The sequence below is a fragment of the Phoenix dactylifera genome, chromosome 16 (genome assembly GCF_051530095.1).
Source record: "Phoenix dactylifera cultivar Ajwa chromosome 16, Ajwa_hap1_PhDact_Kaust_v1.1, whole genome shotgun sequence".
Classification (NCBI taxonomy): Eukaryota; Viridiplantae; Streptophyta; class Magnoliopsida; order Arecales; family Arecaceae; genus Phoenix; species Phoenix dactylifera.
In genome coordinates this window covers 23,454,730-23,471,831 of record NC_143205.1, presented here as the reverse complement: position 1 = coordinate 23,471,831, position 17,102 = coordinate 23,454,730, and the positions used below count along the sequence as shown (strand labels likewise).

The window sequence follows — 17,102 nt, the reverse complement described above, 5'->3', positions numbered from 1 at the left end:
AAAAAAAAGGAGTCATTTACGAGTTTTTGTTCTCTCGAGCATTTCGTCGAATAGATGATGTGCTTCGCTATCCTACTACTCTTCGCAACGTCTTCCTCCCTCTCAAGTCAGCGATAGGCAAGGAGAACAGCGACGAGGACGGAGTGGGGGGGGGGGGGGGGGGGGGGGTTCGCCGGAGCTCCGGCAGCCAGAGGAGCAGAAACGCGGACGCAGACCAGTTCTCTAACCGTCCGGCATAGGGGACCCTGTTTCTCATATAAAATTACGGTACGGACATCTGCGTATATAATTCTATGCGGATTTGCTTCCGCATAACATTTATATGGGACCTTTGTACATCGTACCTACATAAAACCTTGTGTGCGAATCGCCGCATATATATTTTTATGCGCGTGCCCGTGCATGAAATTTGTATTGTCTGTTTCATGGTAGGCAAACAGTAAACTCCCGTACCTGTTGTGGATGCAGGGGCAAATGTCCGCGTACATTTTTCTATGCCGATTTATTTCCATATAAGAATTCCATGTGCTCTTCCGTACGAGATCATTGTATAAATGTTATTTTTTGACGTGCATCCGCGTAAGATGCAATTTTTTTTTATATAAAACACTACAAAGAGTCAAATATTAAATTAAATTTTAATAAATTTAATAATTTTGTAATAATAAATACCCTCCGTAAAGCTTGTGCAGACATCACAATTACTTATAAATTCGAGAATTCCAAAGGAAGAGCAGATGGAGGATTTCACTCCCACATTAAATTTGGTTTGGGCCATTCACACCACAAATATGTCTCTACAAACGCTTTTTTTTTTTTTTGGTACATCGGCTGCTCATATTAATCTCATATGAGCACAGCCAGCTAAATCACTAGAAAGTAGACAGCACAGTGGCGGAAGAACATAAGTATGCCCAGTCCAGAAGATCTTTTTTGAATGATAGGCAGCAAAAAAGGCGATACAATTAGTAGCCCTATTCGCCTTATGAAGCACGTATATGGCCTGGAAGGCACAACACTCTCTGCAAAGACTTCTTCAAAATCGAGATAGGTGGGCCACTTAATTCAATAAGTCGTTGGGGTCGGTGGTGGGCTTCTCCCCTTGGATTCCTTCCAGGATGCCCCCGCAAGGCAAGAAAGAGGCCTGTTGGCCTCCATGTGATTCTGACACAACTTGGAAGTTTGTATCGACAGGTAAACCTCCAGTCACCGTCCGCTGCTTTAAGAGACGTGTATGCGAGAGAGAAGCATTACCAAATACTCAGCAAATTATAGTTTAGTTTCAAATTTTATGGATCGAACTAGTTGGTCAATGAAATCTAGCTACGTGTATCCTCCTCTCTATTTAATTTGTGCTCTCTTTGGTGGCATGTCATTGTACATGCCATTCATCAGTCGCTTGTTCTTTACATTTTAAATTTTATGGGCAAGATACATGTTTGAACTGACAATATTGTTAATCTATTGAGTTGGTGGAAGAGCCAAAATGAAAACAAAATTTAAAAGCACATCACTCTGCTCTGCAATATATGCAATTCTAAAATCGGTTTCTGATATGTTCTTATAGCTGTTGCTGCCATCCATGCATGCATGTCTATGGGACTTACTTTTATGCTTTGGTGTAAATGGTATCGGTATTCTATCATGAATGCTTTTCTTCTAAGTTTGATGACATTAAGTTTTGGTATCATTAGAACTTCACTCATCATACCAATTCCAAGTTATAATAATGAATGAAGGAAATGAACGTCACTCCTTGCACATCATTACTACCCAACTGTCTTCTACACTCCAGCAATAAATTTATCGCACTCATACCACCTACATCAGAGAAAAATTTGGAAGCAAAGAGATGGGTTGCCATTAGAAAAATTTCATATCTTATTCATCACAGCTTATAACCTATTTAAATAATATTTTTTTTTTGTACATGCTAATTCGTATAAGCACTGCCATCAGAGTCAAAGAAAAAAAAACGACACAACGGTGGAGGAACCTATGCAAACCGAATTCAAAAAATCTCTCGGACATGATAACTTTGGCAACTATAACCATAGCATGCACAGAGGAAAGACAATTATACAATGATCTAAGTGTCTAGACTAGCAACCTTAAATAATAAAATATTCTGGTGCCATATTCTTCTACCCTAATCAAGGTATATGCGTTCCCTGTACGGCTACTCTGGCCATTTTAAGCTGAGTCACGCTTTTTAAAAGAAAAAAAGGGGAAAAAAAGTCGCTACCATTCTCATAAAATTCCCTGGGGGATTCTTCCAGCAAGACCTAGACCTAGGCCATTTTGGTGCTAGAGTCGGTTTGACCAAATCCAGGGAGCGTCAAAATAATCTCCGACCTCAGCCGACAAGTTTAACTCCTTAAGTCAACGGACCAACCATAGCCATGAGTGATTTGGTCTTTGTACACAATTCGCAAGGAAGCACCGACAATATAAATTATTGTTCGAATGTTAAGACATACATACCTGATGATGATACATCCCCATTCGAACACATATAAACACCTCCGAACGCCTCTTTCTTTCTCCTCTCTCCGCGGGCCTCGATTTTGGTGTCCTAAACCCTCGTGGTTTCGATCGGAGAGAAGGGTTTTGGCGACGATGGAGGGAGAGAGGAGAGCGGAAGCGGGGAGTTCCTCCGCCTCGAGAACTCTCAGGGACGTCCTTGCGACTGCGACAGGGAGCGGTGATGATGCCTTGGTTGATGAGAAGAACGCCGAGCTCGATGAGGAGGAAGTCGAAGGAGAGGAGGACGAGGAGGGCGCCGCCGATGGATTCGTTCCCGGGCCTTTGATCCCTCTCAAGGAACAGCTGGAGAAAGATAAGGTCTTGATTTCAGTCTCTTCTTTTACCTCTAGTTCATGACATTTTTTCCTTCTTTTTCAAGATTCGGGATGTGGTTTACTGCCAAAGATGCGATCTTTTTTCCAAATCAATTTGATATATGCTGTACTTTGGATCTTTGTTTTTGATCTTTTTAGTTTTCTTGGATTCTTGGTCGGTTTTGACGTTGTGTGTTGTGAGGTGGTGGGTTATTTTGGTTTGGTTTCGTTCTAGGAGATGTCTGTTATCTGATTGATCCTGTGGGTTTCAATCTCTTTGTCTATTTCTAAGAATTTTTCTTTTAGGTCCTTTTTCCATGTTTGTCTTAAAATTTGCGGCTTCTCCACAATCTGTGGTTCATATTGTGGTTATTATAAAATGTGTTATCGAGTATAAATTGATTTGAGCTGGGGGCTCTATTGCAATTTGCTGCACTGCTCTTTGATCTGTTGCAATGTATAATTTCTACATTCCAGATAGAAAATGCTAGATGTTGAAAGGCCCCTTCTCTCTTGAATGGGTTCCTCGTGGTCGTTAATAACCTAGTCTTTATTTATCAATATCTTAGTCTCTTCTCTAGCTAATGACTTAGCATATATTCAGCAGTACTGGTTTTATATTACTTAGCTTTGATGCTTGTGTAATTGCTTTTTTAATGCACTGCAGATTTTAATGCCTTGAGTTGTCGAAGGTAGATTTTTTGTCTGAGTTTTGCTTGATAGAGTCTAAATCTATTTAAATAAAAACTGGTACAATAATACAAGTTGACTGATTCCAATCACTAGATCACATTTGCTGGTGAACAAACTATAGTAGGAAGGAAAGGCCAGATGCCTACTTGGCCAGCCCACAAAAGGACATAATCATCGATAAAGTAAAAAAATAGCGATGGAAATTTCTGATATCTCCTGTCGCTGTAGCATTGTGGTGACCAGATGGTGCTTCTCTTCCTAGGAGTTTATGTCTGGTTGGTGTAGAAGGGTCTTAATGATCGGTCACATTGTTTGTCAAGATCCCATATATCACTTCTTTATTGTTCTTCCTTTACTCAGTCGTTTTAAATCCATAATGAACTAATGTGTTGTGTTATGATCATAATATTTGAGATGCTCTTCCCTCAACCTTCCTGCCCCGCTTAATGATTCTAAATGAATTTTTAAATAATAAAGAGAAATGCCTACAGGAATTTATCTCTACTTTTGTGCAATAACATTTAATGCTTTATGCTATTTTATTGCCTAACAAAAAAACTGATTTAATTTAAAAGCATACTTTTTTTTTTCTTATCAGCTAATTTCTTTTTTCTCCGCAAACATCATCAAGCTTCAAGAAGGAAGCAGCTCGAAAAAGAGCCAGCATCGAGGAGTAGAAGGGAGAATTCCCAGCTTATATACAACCTCCTTGATAAATAAGTAGTAGCTTTTGACCATCATTCTCTCTCATACCACCTCTCCTTCTAGGGTTCTTGATAGCATAATTCTTCAGATGATGCCATTTTGTGCATTGTTGAAATTTTTCTATTCTTTCCTTAAAAACACATAATGAACCAATCAGTATAATTATCTTTCCTAACATTGCGAAGATGACCTTGGAAGATTCTTCTTTAACTACTTGTTGATCTTGAATGTGACCATAGCTATGAAGGTGCTTCCAATCAGCTGATATGTTTTACCACATTTGATGCTCCATATCACTCTAATAACTCCACTTGTTGTTAAAGTAACATCTCTTGATACCTGATGTATTGGTTGATATTTGTTTTTCTAGGACATATTCACCCTAGTTGGAGTGAAGTTGAATTGTTGTGGATGTAATGCAACTGTATTGGCCAATACATACCGCACCGGCCTTGTGCTGATATCATTGGGGCCGGTATGCACCAATATTGGGTGAACGAGGCCCGTAATGCCCATATTGAGCCATCTAGGCTCTGTCCTGCTTTGTACACTTTTTTCTTTCTGCTCATTCGTATTGACACATAATCGATGTGTATCGAGGCTCACCATCCCATATCAAGGATCATAGAGTAGCAGCTATTCATCAATATGTGTCTGATCCTTTAGATTTGAATTCTCGGTCAGAGTACACAGAGTTCTAACGGATCTGCTCATTTATTTGTCCGCACATGATGATAAGTTGAATTAATATGTACTGGCATGATAATGATTACCAAATCTGGAAGCTGTATATGATCGTACTTTCGTCTTTACATTTGGAAGCCATGGCCCGAAAATGTCACTTATAGTAAGAAAAAAAGCAGGGCAACAACTATCAATTTAAAAAATGAGATCAAATGGCAGACAATTAGGGGGGACAGGATCTTTCTTAGAGAAATCCTCTGTGATGTTTATTTAAGAGTTCAATAACTGCTGGCTGGGATTTATCCGGATCACTTTACTGGGCAAAATGCGACTTTTGGTAGGTCAGCTTTGTTTTTAAACACATCTTAATAAACTGTTTATAGATTTTTGTTCTTATAGAAGGTGCTATAGTTAAGTGTCCCGCTCCAAATATGATAGATTTAGTTGCTCAGTAGGCTTTAAAATAGTCAAGGGCTGTGACAGTTTCATGTTTCGATATGGCTGAAAATTAATGTGCGTAATAATATTCTTGTTTACCAGGTGTATCCCGTAAACTCTAATAATCCTATTCTACATTAGGTTTGAGGTTCGCCTTTAATTAATAACTAGAGTATCTTTCCCATTGCCCTGATTCATCCAAATGTCAAATCAACAACCAGATTTATCTCTTTCTAGATCCGAGTCAAAATTGCATTGACATTACAAACTATGTGAGTAGAGAATCATCAACCTTTGCCAGCAATTATGCTACCAAGATACACATCAACATAGCAAGATGGACATGCAATATCTGGAATATCCTCATAGTGGAACAACTAAATCTGATCCTAGATTTTCTGGATTGGATTGAAGTATGAGTAATCTAGAGGGCAAAATTGTTACACACATATTCCTCTTGAATATCTAGAGATCTGTGCCCTATAATTCCAAACTGTCGAAACTTGCAGGAGGAGCATCCTGAAGATGTAGAAGTAACAACCAAGGTTCTTAAAGATCCTCAGTGATTGCTAGAGGAATTTAAGAAAAGCAAAGCAACCATCAAAATACCCGAATCTTGAAGAAGTGGCATGGTCGGCTATCAGATTTTCATCAATTTCCCCCTAATTTGATAAATACACTGGATTAGTTTGCTTGTTTCTCTAGTGATCAATAGAGGAAAATACTTTGATGACACAAACTAACTGATTTGGCAATCCAGCAATCAATCATGAGGCACTGTATGATAAGTCATAGTCACTTGCAAAAATCATGATGATGGTGATAGAATTTAGGCTGATACAGATGGATCTTGAGTGTGAGAATGGTGCGGCATAGGCAAGAGTTTCTGCAAGAATTAGATTTGTAGCATGATGTTTTTCTTTTTCCTAAATAGGGAGGATTCAATAGCTATAAACAATAATTGTATGATTTACATAACTACCTGAATCCCCACATCTCAATTTAGTAAGGTTGGAGACTTGGAGGCAGTGAGATGTAGGTCACTTGGGTTAGGGTTGTGTACAAGCAGTGGCAGGCAAAAAAGAATAAGATTTCTTATTCTTCGAAAGTTCTGGATGCTTGCTGTCCAGGACTGAGAAAAAGGCAGATCTGAAATAGATTCCAGTTATAGTGGGGAAAGAGAGTTCGTGTATTAATCCCTAAGGTTTTGGGAGGTCTCAAAACATAGGCAAGAGTTTCTTGGGTTAGAAAGAATATCAAACTCGGTGAACTCAATATCAAGACTGGTTCAAGGAGATTAGAAGAAGTGAAAACTAAGTTTTTTGTATCAGATCAAGATCGAGCGCAGCAGAAATCTGATCATGCTATGCGATAATTTCGTTGTCAAGTTAATTTAGTAGTCAAGTAACTTGACAACGAAATTGAGAATGATGAAATTCTAATAGATCATATTTTAATAACATGAAAGGATCAATCTACAATGCAATAATCCAGCAAAGAAGAAGAATAGGAGCAGAAATATATAAGAAAAAGAGAGAATAGCAGAAAATGGAAGAAGCAAGACAAGAAGAGCAGAAAAAGCAACCGTACCAGGCCTCCCTTAAATTTTTCAATCAAAATTCCATGTACAATCTGTTGGACACCTAATGCAGTCCATATTATAAAGCCAACTATTGTTCCTTCCTATTTTGGAGTTTTAGACTCCTAAAATATTAGGACTCTAATGAACTATGCTGATAAAGGTGCTTATATGCTGAGATTTGTACCCATTGCATCTGCCTTTAGGCCATAAAAGACTCTCTTCAATAGCAATTGCATCATAATAACTATAAAGGGAAGAAAGAGATATCACGAGCACAAACGTAAGGTGAAGGGAAAAAAAAAAATCAGGCAACCACCTCCTTAGTTTTTATATTCCTTTTCTTTTATGGAGTCATGAACAGCATGCGGTTTTGTAGACGTTGAATATGGTCTGATTTTGTTCCATATTGGAAAATAAGGTATCTTTGGCTAGTTAATAGGTTTTAAAAGGTGATTGCTAAAATTCAGTTTGCTACAATGATGTTGCTGGAATGTTCTTTCTTACATTTTAGCTTAAAATTTTTATTAGTTTCATGTAACTCTAGTATCAATTCTTCATCATTGATGGCGGATATCATGTAACCCACCAAAAAAGCCTACCATATTAACACTGCCTATTCAGACCCTCCCACTCATTATCATCAATTGTTCTTATTTTTCTTGGATACTTTCTTGATTACCTTGCATGGTCTGTGGAATACCAAAGGTCAAGGTTGTGGTGTCTGTCAAGCCTCTCCATCTTTGGACCATCTGGCAGTTTTTGGCACTTTGCCTAATATCTCAATCCCATAGTCGCCTAAAATTCAAAGAACAGTATTTGTTTGTGTTCCATGGTCTTAGAACCCTACTCTTGATTCCTTGGGTTGCAAATGAAGTGATGTATATCTACTCAAACAATAACTAAAAAAGAAAATCTTAAATATACATAGTACAATAGCATGCTTATCTTTGATGGAGAAACAAAAGATTTTTAGTGTTAGATCCCCTGGTTGCCCAAAACCCTGATAGTAGTAATTGTTTGTGTTCTACAGTCTAGAATGTCGATTCTGTCCATGGATCCATCAGGTTGCAACTCAAGGGATATCCACATGTTCAAATAATCATTCTACACAAAGATTTTTTGAAAGAAACAATAAACAATTCCATAAAAGGTATCTAATAGATCTATCCAAATATCCAATGGGAACCAAATATTTTTACTATTCAAATCACAAAAGAATTCATATGCCGGATTACATATTGAAGACAATAAATTAATAAATAAAATAAGCTAGCTGCCTATTATACAACTCAGCAAACCCTTTCAAGCTTCTAACAAGCTTCTTTTGCAACATATCCATCATCACCTAGGAAAACTGCACCAACAGTGCATTTTAAGAGAGTTTGCAAGTGGAAGATGTTTTGAGAGAGGGCCATGTGAGGGTTCTCTCCTTCCTTTGGTCTCCAATATCTCCCCTTCTTCTTCTTCTTCTTCTTCTTCTTCTCTCTCTCTCTCTGTCCTACTTTCTCTTCCTCTCTTTCTTTTCCCTCTCATCTATCTCAGCACATGATGGTTGTTTTGATGAGACCCTTGACATACGGTTCATGTTTACAGCCATGTGGAGCTAAATCTTCCTAAAATAGACTTTATAATTGATGCCTGCATTTTGATATTAACACTATTATCTAGATAGTTTGATGTACTCGCTAACATATATGCATTGAAAATTGGATTCATGAAGCAACTTCCTCCTCTTTCTAGACTATAGGAAAATCTTACTACATATGGGTAGTGTGTCACTAGGGAGCAAGGTCTGCAGAGCCGGTATTGAAAATTGTACTAATATCTATTGGTTTAGTATGGCACGGTCGGCTCAGTATGGTATGGTATGGCATGCACGTTGTACTGAGATAGGTTTCTAACACTTTTTTCTCACTCCTAGTCATGATACAACCTGAAACTAGGTGGTATAGGTTGGTACTGAGTCGTTCTACTCTATTTGGACCATTGTGAACCGATTTGACTCATATACCGAATCAAACTTCAGTACCGTATCGTTACCTAGCGAGTATGATACAGCATGGTTGGTGCAGGGCGGGACGGGTCGGTATGGTAGACCTTGCTGGGGAGGAATAAAATTACTTACTAATAGTTAATGCATCTCTTACATTTGTTTTCCTCCTTTATGAAGTGGACTTTCGCATTTACAGGACAAATTTAAGTGTCATCTTATCTTCAATTAAAATCCTGTGTCCTGCAGGATGACGAAAGTTTGAGGAGGTGGAAAGAGAAGCTGCTTGGTTGTCTTGAGGGAGAATTTAATGGTCAGTCTTACCGTTTTTCTTACTCGCTAATTTAAATTTTTGCCATGGTCTTGCTTTTAAAACCTGTCACCTTTTTGCAGGCCAAATGGAACCTGAAGTTGCATTCCACTCCATAGGAATTGTTTCTGAGAGCTGTGCTGAAACTATTACACCCTTACCGGTGGCAGAGAATCAAAGCCGTGTCCTATTTATTCTCAAGGAGGGATCACAATATCGTCTCAAGCTGACTTTCAGTGTTAAACATAACATTGTATCTGGCTTAACTTACTCGAACACAGTCTGGAAGAAAGGCCTCCAAGGTATGTTTTGTTACATTGACTTTTGGATGAGAAAAACCAAACCGATGACAGAACCCTAGAATTTCCTGCTCCATAGTTATAACAAGCTTGACATTCATATCCATTTAGTTGAAAATGCATGCCATCATAAAGTGAATACTTGATGAAATCTAGCTTTTGGAGAATTAAGGAAATGCAACAAACATCAGAAATAAAGAATAAGTCCGACATTTGATGTGATCTGCTAACTTAGAGGACTTTCTTGTGCTTGTTTCTTAAATAATTTAATGAGAATTATGAATTGTGATGAATCAGTCAAATATTAGTTGTATGTCACTGGCTTCACATTGTTTCTTCTCATTGGGGTAAATTTGTCGAGCCCTCCTCTTTAACATTGCTTTTATTTTATCTGTTTTCTGTGCCCACTTTTATATCTCGGATCAGTTTTGACCATCCAATTATAGGGCCATACATCGTATCAGTTTTCCTATAGTAGCTCTATGCTTGGAGCGTGGAACTATGACCCAAATTTAAGGTCCCAAAGGAAGATTTCCAGGATTCCCTTGTTATCATGTTTTCAGAAACGAGCGGTGAATGGAAGAGTTTTCCACTCTTTAGATAGCATCACGACTACTTCCTCCAATGAGTTACAGGTAGGACGTGAGTGGTTCATGGCAAGAATGTATTTGAAGATACCAAAACCTTCACTCTCCAAGTAATAGGTGCGGAAAAACAACTCGCTTCTATGGTTGAGCACCCTAATTTCATTTAGCAACTTACTGTTTCCCGACTAGTTTTTGACTTATCAGAAGAAATATAAACTCAGCTGATTTTCTCTATGCATATACCAGGTATTCTCTAATCAGAACCTGATGAAGGTGGTAATTGCAAAGTTTAAGCTTGACTAACAACCAACAGGCTGCAGATTAGTTTATTACCTAGTTCATTCTGTTCTATGCTTAAGTCATGGAGAATTAATAATTCATGACGATCCATTTGACATTTTAGTTTGCCTTTTCATTTTCCTTTTAGGGAGATCTAACAAATCATCCATAAAAAAAAAAATAAATCAATTCAATTAGGTGAATGATGTTTTCGTGTCTTTCAGTAAAGAATGAAAGAATAAGGACTGCATGATAATCCTTCTACATTTTGTGGGTAGTTTAACTGGTGATTTCCTGCAGCAATAGTTGTATACTGTTCGTTTCCAATTATGCACCCTTATGCATGGCGATATGATCGTAGTCTGGTTAAGAATATCGCTATATCTGCTTTCTGTCATAACTGGTTGAGCATTACAATTGAAACCTGAAAATCTTGAGAATTAATAGCAAACGAAGAAGCAAACACAAATATTCGGTCCATGGTCTCTCTGTTGGTGATATTGTGTTTGCAACTGATAGTTATGATTTCCATATATCTTTGACATTAATTTATCTTAGCCAGAGAATGGTTGCATGTGCTTCATGAATTTATCTCTGCGCATGGTTAGTCTAGGCTAACTGGAGTCTCTTTTCTCATCTTTAATAACTTTTAATTGGGCTTTGCCCAATTATTTTTTCACAAAAATTAATGAATTATACTTCTACCTTCCTTTTTTTACCCTCTCAAAATTTCAGTCGATCAAAGGAAGGGAATGCTCGGTACTTTTGCTCCTCAGCGCGGTCCCTATGAACATTTGCTCGAAGAAGAGACTACTCCATCCGGTTCGCTCGCTCGTGGAATCTACTCAGCAAAACTTAAGGTACATACGATCAAATGGGTATCCGGATGCAAGCTCCCAAATTATCAACTTGGTTTCTGGCTACCATTTTTCAGTCCTTGTTTTTTTTGTCAGTTATCTGGAATCTTATATCTGGTAACTGAAAACAAAATATATCCTGCATGGTACTACTGATTTTGGTTTCTCCGGCTGATTGCAGTTTGAAGATGATGACAAGAGATGCCACCTGGAACTCGACTACTGCTTTGAAATCAAGAAGCGCTGATCATATATTTCTCAAAATCAAACAAAACTAAAACTGAATGAAAGCAGCTGTGCAATGCAAATATACTCTTCTTCGAGCTCCAGAATGTTTTTTAACAGTGGCAAAAAAAAAAAAGAAAACTGGTTTTTAAAGAGACTATACCTTAGTGCATCAGTTCCAACATCTCCGCTCCAATCCAATCCCAGAAAAGCCGATGAGGAATTAGACCAGGGCCTGTCTATGTTGTTTCCGTTATGCTTATCTTATGCTGTTATATTCTTTCCGTTTTACTAAATTCTCAATTGCAATCAGAATATCATTGTGAGAAATAATAAATTCGGTGCCTTGGCAAAACCAAACAGAAAACCAACAGCCTGTAGATTTTGGAACATGGTTTACGTGGGGTCAAAAAGCTTAATAAGATAGGACAAGATTAAAATTGAGATGAAATCCAGGCTGAGACAAGACCGGGGCTGAAAGAAGTGATCGCTGGAAGAAAAAAAAATCATATGGCACCGGTTGCTTTGGTGGGAGTATTCACCTTCAGCAGCATATATATTACAACATTTGTGGCTTGGAAAAGAATATGGATCATGTTCTTATAGCAACATCAACTTGGAAATATGAGGATCTTTCAGTTGATATCAACTTTGATTCCATAGACTCTCTACTGGGATATGCGGCGGATGCTTGTCTTACTAAATTTAAATCTATTATATCTTACTATGGATGGATGCTGTGGAACTCGAGAAATGCAAGGCTTTTGCAAAACTCAATTTCTAAACTTAGGTAGCTAGCTTTATTGGCAGTCAATCGGGCATTAAAATTGTACCAGTCATCGAAAGTGAGACAAACTAGCCTGCAAATTGGCTTGCAATTTGGAACATTTTCAAATATGATTTTCATTAGCAATTCTTTTTTTCCATCTTGATTTCTCCCCATTGTTACAGTATGACATCATGCGTATAAGCTATTTATGTTCCTCGTAAAAACTCTCAAAGCTTTTGACCTCCTGATTTTTTTTTTTTTCAAGGAAAAAATCTCACTGTTTTTTTTTTAAAGATTTTCCAGACCCAAGTAGAATCAATTGCTGCCATATCAGCTCGATGGCATTATTATCCACCAACAAAATTAGTTTTACAGTGATGTTTGTAAAAATAAAATAGATTTCCTAAAATTAGAGCTCTTCATCAAGAATAAAGAATTTTTGTAAATAAAAAATAATTAAGAATAAATAGGAAGGAAGGAAAGAAAGGAAAAAAAAGAGGAGGGCCTCTTCCATCATTATGGTCACCGTGCCACCCCGGAATGGGATTAGTCATCAGTCCAGCTCAAGATCAGGCGGGTTCATCATGAGCCATGCCATCATCGCTTCGGCTTCCGCCGACCGATTGATGGACCTTGTCACCGCCCAGTAGATCCCCACGCAGGCGGCGGCGATCCCCACGGCGTTGCCGGCGAAGAGCAAGTCCAAGAGCGCTACCCCCCTCAACCGGTCCTCCTCCAGCTCGCACTCCAAGCCGGCGGCGGCGCGGAGGCACCCGCGGGGCGGCAGGGCGAACAGCGCCAGCCCGGCCTGCAGCGCCCAGGACCCCTTGAACGCGATTCCGAGCGAAAGGGCGACGTCGGCTGCGATCGCAGCCGGGCGGGCGGCGAGGGCGAGGCAGGCGGCGGCACAGACGAGGGTTGGCAGGGAGGAGAGGTCACGGGCGCGGGCGTCTAGGGCGGGAGCGGAGGGTGAGATGGGGGAGAGGGCGAGGTCGGCGAAGAAGGCGAGGGCTGCGAGGAGGAAGGCGAGCTCGTCGGGGAGGGGGAGGCGGGGGGCGAGGGGGAGAAGGATGAGGAGGAGCCAGAAGAGGGCGGCGGCGGCGGCGCGGAGAGGGGCGGCGACGAGGAGGTTGGCGATGGCGGCGACGGGGAGGGCGAGGAGGAGAGCGTAGAGGTCGGCGTTGCGGAGGTTGTGGTCCGGCGAGAGGTACCACGGCCGTGACCGGAACGATGGTGGCGGGGATCGCGCGTGGAGGCTGAGGGACGACCACAGCCGTCGGATCCCGATCGGGAACAGGAAGACGAACGCCCAGTTGTGGCCCGCCAGCGACCCCATGACTCGGTCCCTTCTCTGTTTTTTTTCACTCCCGGTCTAGAGAGAGAAAGAACGCGTCTAGAACGAGAGAGAATGAGAAGAAGGGAGGAGTAAGAAGTAAATCGGATCGATTAATTGATCGTTCGATTTTGGTTAATTTTGTTTTTTTTTTGAATTGACCACTTCAAAAAGAAATATGATGTAAATATTATGTATTAAATTGATTTTAATTGGAAATAGATGGTGTATGTACTTGTATTTTATTGTACATGAAGCTCTGCGCCTTCCTGTGTTGTCATGTTTGATGATGTTGCATACCAAAGAACTATGTTTGCAAAATATATGTTTGTTGATATGCAATTGTGGAACGACCGTTTTATCGAGGATTACGACTAAAATAGTTTAGAGTTTTTGGACTATGCATTTTGATTGCTCATTTTGCTTATTTTGTGAGTGCGTGGAAGCAAAGTTGATGGGTGAATATAATCAAAATTTATTTCAATTCACACCAAGCGTATTTATTGAGATATGCTGTCATAGATGCAATAGTTAAGTGAAATTACGAATACAAAATGATAGGTGTTTGTATTGCAATATAAAAATTTATAAATTTTAATATATTTTGACAAAGTTAACATGTTTTTAAGAAAAAAATAGAAATATATTTAAAACAATATAAGAGCTTAAATAGAACAGTATATATTATAATGCTGTTTCATCTTCGAAATTAACCAAAATTTTGGCAATGTGGCACATTAAAAAAAAAAAAAAAAAGGCAGTTGTTGACTTTTGGGTCTATATTGATGGATAGTGACAAAATTATAATTTTGTGACCAATAAAAAAATTTGTCAACTGCCAGTATGTAGCCATGGTTAAATTCTCGAAACTAGACTTTGAAAATAGAAAAAAGCGAAAAAGCCTTGCTTATTTTAATACTATGAGTGAAATAGCTTAAGTAAATTTAAATTAACTAAATTAACCAAAATCTCACGCAAGCTGCAAGTGAATTGTACCAAATGAAAAACGAGCAATCAAAATAAAGCAAGGTAAGTGCGAGTGCTCATTCCTAAGCATGATTTTATTAATTCCAATCCTCTTTCACATAAATTATTTGTCAAAATTATTTAACCATACTAAAGAAAAAAAAAACATATAAAAAAGAGCAGGGCATGTATCACTGAATAAAATAGACTACTCTGAACCGAAAAGGACTTTTTTGTATCCATTATTGGTTTCGCAGAATAGCCAACGATAGCCACGAATTCACTTGGTCCAAGTTCTTTAAGTTATATGAACACTAACCTGCTCGAAACAAAACAAAGGAACCTATTGGGAGGTTTTGACAATGGAAGCCATTATTTTTTATACGCAGTCTTTCAGAAAAGAAGCAAAAACTGGCTCGTCAAATCTCCAACCACCAATAATTTGTTATCGTGAAGGTATGACTTGTCATGTCCGTATTTGTCCACGATAATACGCGGATTCTCCTGTCACAATCCCCCCTTAGCTCTATGAACGGAGCCGCCCTCTCTCCGACCGGGTCGTATCTTTCGCGCAAAAGAATGATTAACCTTCCTTCGCGCGAAATCACCGTTGGAACACCTACCGAACAGATCTCAAAGCACTCGGAACCCGTCAATCATCCGTCGGCACATCTCTCAAAGCAGGAAGCTGATGATCCTACGGTGATTTCGCGCGAAGGAAGGCTTATCATTCTGCTCCCCCTTCTCTCTCTCAAACCCAGGATACCACCTTCCCTGGACGGCAATTGCGGTAAAACCGTGAGTGAGATCCAGAGCGGATCCAAATAGCCGTTGTCGCACGAAATAATTGCCTGCTTGGGCAAATTGTAGGGTCAGCCATTTGGGCAAAATCAATTGAAGGCATGAAAAGAGGTCAACATCTGCCTGTGAATTCTTTCTCAATCCGATCACAGTTTTGCAATCCGGATTACCAAGAATTTACTAATAATGAAAAAAATTAAATTCTATTTAAAAATTTGCTAATTCGAATATAACCCCTAAAAAAAAAAGGAGCACAATCATGTAAAACAACCATATGATAATTTATATATGCAATATGTCCAAAATGCTTTTAACAAGAGCAGTTCATTGGACAATTCAATAAATAATTTGGAAATAATCACAACCAATTCATCCAATTTTTGCAAGGCACAAAGATTCATGAATAATAAAATTTAATAATTTTATTAAATACTGCTACAATTGCTTGCTATTGATCATCACTCAATTCATCCGAGATATGGTAATCAGGTTTTGGTGCCGAACACCGTGAGGTCGGTAATCTTAGCGGTCACTCATTTGTGCGTAATCGGTCACCAACTTGCACATCCTTTGTAATCTTAGCGGTGATCACTAGCAGGTGATCTATAACTTTTTTTCAATTTTATTTGGATGTTGGATGAAAGCACAATAAATGGATCTTGACAATGTTTGGATCAAGCCTGTTCCTTTGTTCTTAAGGTTATTGGGCTTGTTTAATTTCCTTGCACCCTTGCTCCGGCGGATACTAGTGCATCTATCTCGACGGAATCTGATGGTTCGGAATGCGAAGTGCAGCGTAAGCCAGGGTGTACAAGGGCGCACGTTAGCGACGCCCACCGGATTTCAACTGCTGCTTCCAACGAGCGTGCGCGTCCGTCTTATTTGCAGCCGCTTCTCGCCTTCTTCCTTCCTCCTCCCGCCTCTCTCTGTAACCTACTCGGTCTCTTCTTCTATTTTTAACGAATGGAAACCCTTTGATTGCTTTTTAGACTGTCTTCTTGTCTTCGATCTATTCCTTCTCCAAGGCCCTCTTTTTCGTTTCTTCATTTTTCTGGTTTTCTAGCGATTTTTTTGAGCAGTTTCTATTCTAAAAATTCGGCTTTGTTTATTTTTTTTTGGGTTTATTCAATCCTCAATTCGTCTCCGTTATTGATGTTTTGACTCCGGATTGATGGAGTAGAATTAGTCTGCAGTCTTTCAACCAAGAGATTAGAATCAAAGTTCGGGAAGGATTTCAAAGTGAGAGACTCGTGAGATTGTTCTTGAATTAGGGTTTTTTGAATACTTTAAAGAAAATGATTTATTTGCGGGGTTTTCCTGGTCTTGGTGGTTAGATTAGGGCATTCGGGAGTTTATAGGCTGTCCTGTTAGAGTTAGATGGATTCGGGTGGAGTTGAAGTTAATAACTGCCATGGGACCAAGCCTTCTGTTTTCGTGGATTCTAAAAAGGAGGGGGTTGATAAGGGGGAGGAGGAGGACGGGGATACCAATTTCCTTCTGCGACCCTCCTCGAATGGAGGGTTGGCGGGGAAGAGGCAGAAGAGTTCGAGGAGGAAAGTCCAGTGGAACGATCGCAACGGCAACAACCTAGTGGAGGTGTTGGAATTCCAGCCAAGGTCAAATCTTGCTACACTTTTCCGTTCAAATTTTTTTTTTTCATCTTTGTCTTTATAGATAGTCTTTGTAATGAAAAGTTCGAGTTGTGCTGTGGATGCAATCCACTAAAAATTATCAAAATTTGAAA

At 39.2% G+C, this 17,102-nt stretch overlaps 2 protein-coding genes across 2 annotated transcripts; one reads left to right on the top strand and one right to left on the bottom strand.

Moving 5' to 3' along the window:
* Nucleotides 1-2,485: 2,485 nt before the first annotated feature.
* Nucleotides 2,486-12,756, top strand: LOC103711835 (rho GDP-dissociation inhibitor 1-like). The gene is made up of 5 exons (XM_008798125.6): nt 2,486-2,844; nt 9,182-9,245; nt 9,326-9,544; nt 11,143-11,267; nt 11,446-12,756. Exons 1-5 carry the CDS (start codon nt 2,488-2,490, stop codon nt 11,509-11,511), a joined length of 831 nt encoding a protein of 276 aa, XP_008796347.2. The 5' UTR covers nt 2,486-2,487; the 3' UTR covers nt 11,512-12,756.
* Nucleotides 12,757-12,811: 55 nt separating this feature from the next.
* Nucleotides 12,812-13,594, bottom strand: LOC103711836 (uncharacterized). Its single transcript, XM_008798126.5, has one exon. The coding sequence runs from the start codon at nt 13,592-13,594 to the stop codon at nt 12,812-12,814; it is 783 nt and encodes a 260-aa protein (XP_008796348.3).
* Nucleotides 13,595-17,102: the final 3,508 nt, after the last annotated feature.

Coding starts and splice junctions, on each gene's coding strand:
- LOC103711836 (XM_008798126.5), bottom strand. CDS start 13,594: ATGGGGTCGCTGGCGGGCCACAACTGGGCGTTCGTCTTCCTGTTCCCG.
- LOC103711835 (XM_008798125.6), top strand. CDS start 2,488: ATGATGATACATCCCCATTCGAACACATATAAACACCTCCGAACGCCT. Junction 9,246..9,325: donor TCTTGAGGGAGAATTTAATG/GTCAGTCTTACC, acceptor ACCTTTTTGCAG/GCCAAATGGAACCTGAAGTT. Junction 9,545..11,142: donor CTGGAAGAAAGGCCTCCAAG/GTATGTTTTGTT, acceptor TCAAAATTTCAG/TCGATCAAAGGAAGGGAATG.